Source organism: Pangasianodon hypophthalmus, chromosome 18 (assembly GCF_027358585.1).
Source record: "Pangasianodon hypophthalmus isolate fPanHyp1 chromosome 18, fPanHyp1.pri, whole genome shotgun sequence".
Taxonomy (NCBI): Eukaryota; Metazoa; Chordata; class Actinopteri; order Siluriformes; family Pangasiidae; genus Pangasianodon; species Pangasianodon hypophthalmus.
This window is the reverse complement of record NC_069727.1, coordinates 16,710,143-16,717,540: the sequence shown is the minus strand read 5'-3', so window position 1 is coordinate 16,717,540 and position 7,398 is coordinate 16,710,143. Positions and strand designations below refer to the sequence as shown.

General features: G+C 39.4%; 1 protein-coding gene across 1 annotated transcript; it reads left to right on the top strand.

Moving 5' to 3' along the window:
* The first annotated feature begins 366 nt into the window (after nt 1-366).
* On the top strand, nt 367-6,600 carry ppp1r3aa (protein phosphatase 1, regulatory subunit 3Aa). The gene is made up of 4 exons (XM_026922985.3): nt 367-1,292; nt 1,489-1,541; nt 1,630-1,730; nt 3,779-6,600. The coding sequence occupies exons 1-4, from the start codon at nt 382-384 to the stop codon at nt 5,756-5,758; spliced, it is 3,045 nt and encodes a 1,014-aa protein (XP_026778786.3). The 5' UTR covers nt 367-381; the 3' UTR covers nt 5,759-6,600.
* Nucleotides 6,601-7,398: the final 798 nt, after the last annotated feature.

The window sequence follows — 7,398 nt, the reverse complement described above, 5'->3', positions numbered from 1 at the left end:
AAGTAATTATCCTCAGTACAAAAACACGACACAGTAAATTAAGACAGTGCTGGAGCAAAGGAGCAATGTTCCTGTACTCAAGAACTAAGCTGAAATTCTTTCTGCAATGAAAAGTTGAATGACGCTGAATGGTCTTTATACAAACAGTGAAGACACTAAACGAAAATCATGAATGAATTAAAATCTGAATGGTTGGTCAAAAAAAAAAAAAGGTAGGTTGTAGTGGAAATTTATTCCACCATCTTAATATATATTATATTATCATAAGTTGCTTTCTAGAATTCTGTCTACTTATTAGGCTTATTGCCTGGGTCAAAAGAGCACATGCTGTATCAGGTTGTCGTCTGTAGAGGGAAGACTAGCATTCATGGACAGAGGTTCATGGGTAGTCAGATTATTTTTAAGCCTGGCTCAGAGCACAGCTTAGTGTTTGGCTGCAACCTGAGTGGGGGCAGTCACGGTGTGTGGGGTATCAGTGCGCTTGAACTTTCCTGCCTCCCCTGTCTCTCAGTCATACACCGTGCACGAATATCGGTTGAAGAACCTGGACCTGCCATGGCTTCCTGCTACACTGAGCCGTCAACACTCAGTGCTTGGATACAAGATGAAGATGAGGAAGAGAAAGAGCCAAAATCTCCACAAAGGAGCTCAAGTGATGAGTCTGAGGAGTCAGAACCTGAGCCATCACTGGCTTCTGTGGTGCGAAGGAAGGTTTCTTTTGCAGACGCTTTTGGCTTGGACTTGGTTTCTGTTAAGGAGTTTGATAACAGAGTTGAGAGTGCTGAAGGAAGAGAGGGAGAGGAGTACCACCTGTCCTGCATCTTCAGCGTCCCAAACTCAGATGAGGAGCTGAAGCTCCGGCTTTGGCAGAACAAGCTGGAGCTGGAGAGCATTGAGCTCCTGCCTGGCTCCACCACCATCCGTGGCACTGTCCGTGTGCTTAACCTCTCTTATCACAAGGTTGTTTATGTACGCACTACTTTGGATGGATGGCAAAGCCACTTTGACCAGCTAGCTGAGTATGTTCCTGGATCCAGCGATGGAGAGACAGACCGCTTCTCCTTCCAACTCACCCTGATGCCTCCCTTTCCACCCAGTGGGGCCCGGCTGGAGTTCTGCCTCTGCTATGAATCCTCCACTGGAATCTTTTGGGCAAACAATGGAGGTATGAACTATGTGCTGTTTTGCCATAAGAGAGGAAGGAGAACACTGAAAGAGAAGGAGGGAGGGAAAGAAAGGGAGACTGAAGAGAACGATCAAAAGGGAAAAAAGAGCTGCTTGAAAGCTATAAAGTAAGAAAAGCTGCTTTTGTAGTAAATCTAATTACCAATGTTTTGACAGACAAAGGTCTGTCAAAGGTGCAATAGAAATAATAAATTAATCATTTATATGCAATGCTGCTAATGATGTTTAAAGAAGACTGAAGGCTTTTTTTTGACATATGACTATAATAAAGTTTATGATTTCTTCCACTCCGTATGTTTACAGAAAGGGGAGTTGTGCTGAGTCGAAGCCCACGGACAAGAACGGTGAACTCTCAGGTGGGAGCCAGAAAAAACACTTGATGGGTAAACTTAATTAATTTTAAATCTGAGTCTGACTGAGGCATTTATTTATTATTTTTTTTAGAGCAAGAGTCACCCAGGTCTGTAGAGAATCAGAAAGGAAAAACTCAGCACATAGCTGAAAGTCGATCAAGAGATGCACTAGAGGAGAACTGCAAAACTTTGGTAAGGTCAATCAGTTCTTCTGCAGGGTTGTCTTACATAGCCATTACATGACATACATAAACAAGCGGGTCGATATAACATCAGTGGGACATACAAGTATTGCATGCACTTTAGAGGCATTGCACTAGGTCAGCGTTTTGTTTTTCTCAGGAATTTGCACTTTATTTTTATTTAAGTATTACCTGAATATCAGGTTATGACATTTTTCAATTAAAAAAGTTTTATATTTACAGTTTGAATTTGTTATGAGTACATTTTGTATTGGTATGTTCAGGATTCAAAATCAACCCTACATGCAAATATTATTTCAGGATTATATTTTATTTTTAGTTTTATAAATTGAATTTAGGTCGAGAAATTGAATTTGGAGAAAATAGCACACCACAAGGTTAGCAAGCAAAAAAATATAACACATTTTAAAATCGTGGGAATGAAGTAGCTCAGAAGTTAAAGCTCTGAGCTAGAGATTAAAAGAGCCACAGTTGGGCTCTAAAGCGTGGCCTTTAATCCTTCAATCCCCTCAACTGTAAGTTGCTTTGGGTAAAGGCATCAGTCAAATGAATAAATGTAAATTCAAATTGTAAATGTATATTTAAGTTTAAAAGCACACTTGCATGTGTATGACATTAAATATACCTTATATGCTGTTTTACATATTAATATTGAATATGGTTAAAGTTAGTTTGAACATGAGACCAAGTATAAACTACAATGAGAAAAAAATCCAAAAAAACGCACAACATTTTGCCATATAGCATTTGTAGCTCAAGCACATTTGAGAGGTAGAAATGTTCTGGCTACAGAATTAAAATGTCTGGGATTTGGACAGTGTGTGTCTGCTCAAAGGGTATAGTGCACCTGACTGAGTGAGAGCAGTAACATGATACACGGGAACGTATAGTGCCTTAAGCTCTAAAAAATGTAAAACTAGTAATGTACCTATCAGGGAGAAACATGATCTTGTAAACACAGAAAGATGTGGATAAATGCTGAATGGATGTTTAGGAGTCTTCATTCTTATATGCCAAAACATGGACATGTAATATTACACATATAATAATAGTACACATGTTCATTAGCCTTTCTTGTATTTCTGGTTTATTATTCCACTTTGGATGTTTCCAGTTAAATAATTGGATTATTCTATTGAAGTGATACTTCTAAAAGTGATTGAAGTATCATGGATATTTGTACAGCATGAAGAGCAGTGCAAGCGTTTTAGCTTCTCTAGATGACCTATGCCTAATCTTAATGCAACTTAATTAAAATTATAACAATGGGATACAAGTTTCACTTGGTTGATTACCCAGACAACTAAGTTAGCTAGCTGGCAAGCTATGTATACATTGGCCAAGTTTATGTCATGTTCTCTCTAACATTGTAAGCATCAATAAGGCTAGCTTGAAAAATATTCCCAGTTTTCAGCATGATTGTGCATAGTCCTTTCTGTGACACATTTTCAAATGATGAAAAACAAGGCTTTGATGTCTTAAATTTCGTAGTGGAGATAACTGGAAATCAGTCAAAATAACAAAGTACCCTGGAACAACTTGCACATTACTTACAATACTATAATATACATTATCTCCCAACTAGCTTTAGCTTCCTTAATATAGCAAGCTATTTTCCTTAACAAGAATATTCTGGTTCCTAATTATTCTTAAAGGACCTGTAATTGTTCCACGACTCTCTACAATTATGCACTCCTTGGCAAATGGAATTGTGAGACTCAACAATCAGTGAGAGAAGGTTTATTTATGACTTTACAATTTAACAATCATTTAATACTAACACAAGTATCACTATAATTCACTAATGTGGGAGTGTGATACAGAGCTTTCTAGCTACTCAAAGAAGAACTTGCATTTTTGGTGTTAAAGTGTTACACATTCAGCCTTTGATTATTCTTCCATTTCATGTGTTTAATGTTTGGCTGAAGGAGCTATATAGTTAAATGCAGCCATCTTCTCATCTAGCACTTGACTTCTCCTTCATGTCAGAAAAAGGTCTATTGGAATAATGATTTTGTGACTGTATTTGATTAACAGACTGAAAGACGGAACAGAAGACGAGCAGCTCAGTTGGCACACTTGCAAGACTATTTCTCTCATAGGGACACAGAAGTCCAGCTAGGTCAACCTTCTCATCAAGAAAAATCTAAGAGAGATTTAAATGTGGTACTACCCATGCCACAGCATAGTATTCCAGTGATGACAGACACTTCTAGTACACTTCAAGTATGCAGCAGAAAGGAGCAAAATGGGAATACATCATCGATTCTACCTGACCATCAGATTCCCTTACTTCCCCTGGACTGGGGTAGAAACATCTCATCTCCACCTCTCTCTCATCCAAACACTTCTGAGATCATTAGTGGAACAAAGCCAGATGCTCTTGAAAAAGAGCGAACAGAGGATGTGTCAACAGAGTTCTCAAATGATGCCTGGAAAGCTTTCCTCAGTGGTACAGATAGTATAGACAACCAGAACAATGATTTGAACCAAAAGTGCTTGCTTTGCGTTGCAGGGTCCAATGATTCCCAGGCATCAAATACAGAATATGATGTGTCCAATATAGGGGACAAAGTATTATCAGTGTGGAGTACCCAGGAGTCTGCAGTGACCAGTGGGAATGGCTCACACCAGTGCTTTACAGCAATGGAAACTCTAGAGTCTGATCCTGCTGAACTGTCACAAGCTCTTGACCCCAGTCATATCAGTGAGGTGTTGAGTTATAAGGATCCTGAAAAGGCACAGATCATTTCTGAACCACATACTGTTCAGGAATCAGAATCAATCTGGGCCCAATGGATGCCTGGTGTCACTGAGGCCCCACATGACAGACATATACTTAGTGAAAGGCCTTTTAGTGAAGACAAGCCCATGCTATTAACCAACCCAGGGCAGACAGCCCATGCTGAGGATGCCACAGAGCCACTGTATTCCAAATCAGGAAATGGAGTCTTGCTTGAAGAATGTGCAAGCAGTACAGGGTTCTTAGACACAGAAATGAAGGTAAAAGGGGACACATACAGAGTAGTTGAAGATATTTTGACATTTAACGGGATCAGCAAGAAACCCTTTACAGACAGTAGGGAGTCTTTAGAACGACAGTATATAGATGAAAGCAAAAAACCAACAAAAAAGAAAGAAAATGAGAAAGTATCCCAAATGAAAAGGATATCTTGGAGTGAGTATTCTGAAGATGCTTTAGTGGTACTAGAAAGCAGATTGCAAACAGATGAACAGGAACCATCCTGTCTAAAAGATGAGAACACAGAAATATGGATTTCATCGAGGACAAGTGTGGTGTGTGATGAAGGTGAACCACATAAACAGACTGAATGTCTCGATAGGGGAGAAGAGGGGGTTGTGTGTTATGAGTTAGTGAAAAAGGGATTCTCTGACTCCAGTGAGAGGCAAGGAGAAGAAATATCCTCTGTAGAAAATATAGCTAATAGAGAATGTGAAAATGGTTTAAAAACTGAAGGTCAGGGTATATATGGAAGGCAGAATGAGGGTGATGACTACACAGACAATTACCTACACAAGGAACTACACAAGCTTCAAAGTTCCCCTGAAACCTGCCCACATGCACCCAATCTATGTATAACTAGCCACACCAGTAGTCCACCTGGGCACTTCACCTGGACAGAATCTGTGAGTGAGGGTGAACTTCTTCTTTTTCCTGCCCCTCATAAGGGTTTTGAGAGTGAGGAGACTCTGAGGTATAGGGTAGCTCCGGACCTCCAGGATCCAGGTGTGGGGACTGAGTTTCCTAGCTCATTCTCCAGGACGGCTTCTCCCTCAGTGGGCACAATGTCAAGCTGGCTGCTGGTGTGCTGGGCCAAAATCTCTACTCTGAGCTACATCGCTGGGGCCCTCATGTGTGCCATCCTGTTTGTGATCTTTGTAACTGCTTATTTGCATGACTTCCCAGTTTGCCTGGCCATTTACCTGTTGTCTGCATGCTGGTGGTGTAGACAGGGCATGAAAAAGCATGTGACCACAGCAGACAGTGTGGACTGACATCAGTAAAGTATAGGTTCCACTTTAAGGGCCCAACACCAGTTGTCTACACGTACGAGAGTGGCGTTTCTTTCTTCTGAAGATGTTGCTTTCCTAAATAAAATAATTTGATGTTCATTTCTGAAGGGCAGCTTCCTACATTTTGTGAAGATGGTGAATATAACATAGCGGTGCTCAAATATCGGAGACCTGGATATGAAACCAAGTTAATGTAGCATCTAGATCATACATGTCTTGCTTGTACAGACTCTCAAGAGTCAGGCTAACCTAAACTGGGAATGTTTGACATTCATTTCATATTTAGTATTAATTACTATGGTATATTTTACTTACAGTGATAGATATAAGTTTCAATGATCCCTATTTGCATAAAAAATTCTGTAGTACAGATGTTCAGTGTGTGAGTTTAGTCGCTCTGGTAGAGTTTAGCAGCTCTAAGTTTCTAAACATGAACCAGCACAGTTCTGTAGCAGATTATCTGTTGTAGTTTATCCAATCAAATGCATTTATATGAAATATTTAGCTAAAGGCAGCACAATGGACCAGACACTAGCTAGAGTGTTAGATACATTGGATCAACAAGAGGAGAGTTTTCACAGATTTTTCTCTGGGCTGATTAGTGAACTGACGACATTGCTTGTTTAAAAAAAAGTCAACTAAAGAATGTTTAAACATGAATGGGCAGACAAGTATGTGTTTATTATCACTTTCAAATTAAAAAAAAAATGTTCAAGGTCTGTGGTGCTAGTCAAAGTGTGTTACGTGCCACTATGAAACAAAATGTTCAATTGTCTTCATCTGTTTAATGGTTAAGAATTAAAACTCAAGGTTGTCACCATTCAGTCATGTTAGTTGCTTTTTCTGACCTTTTTAAGCAAAGAATGTTATGTAACTGGGCCTTTCCAAATTTTAGTTAAATACCCCCGCTGTATAATGTCAGTATCCATTATAATTTCAATCTGTTTTAATTTAGCATTGCTGAGTAGGACTGAGTATGCTTAAAGAATCTGATTTTCAGCATATCAACAAAGAATTCAACAGCCATAATTTTCTGTCAATATGTCATGTGATTTATTCATAACTTTATATGTATGTAAGTGTACAGAGATCTGTTCTACCCATGTATTTAGGAATCATTTAGGCCATGATACATATCACAAATATGGAGTAAAGAGACTGTATGCAGGTTGTTCTCAACCTGACTCTGAGATCATGGAGCACTGCTACTTCTTTATACACAAGTGTGATGGACGTGACATTTCTTGCAACATCCACCACGTGACTAAACCAGGAACAACCATGGGAGAAGTTACAGGGAGAGATAGAGCAGATGCAGTGTGAGACCTGATCCCAGTCACGTACGTAAGTCAGAAATTTAATTCTCACATGTAACCTGAGATTGGCCCACGCATGACAGGCAGCACTATAGAGTATATCTTATTGATATCCGCACACAATGCACTGCATGCTTGTTATATTTATATATACATGCATTAGAATACAGATACGGAATGTGTCCTTCAAACGTATCACATGCATGTTTGTGTATTGCTCATATGTTGTGGGTTTCAAAGGCTGAAGTTCAAGTCATTAGACACAGCTATGTGTGTGTGTATGTGTGTGTGTGAGAGAGAGAGAGA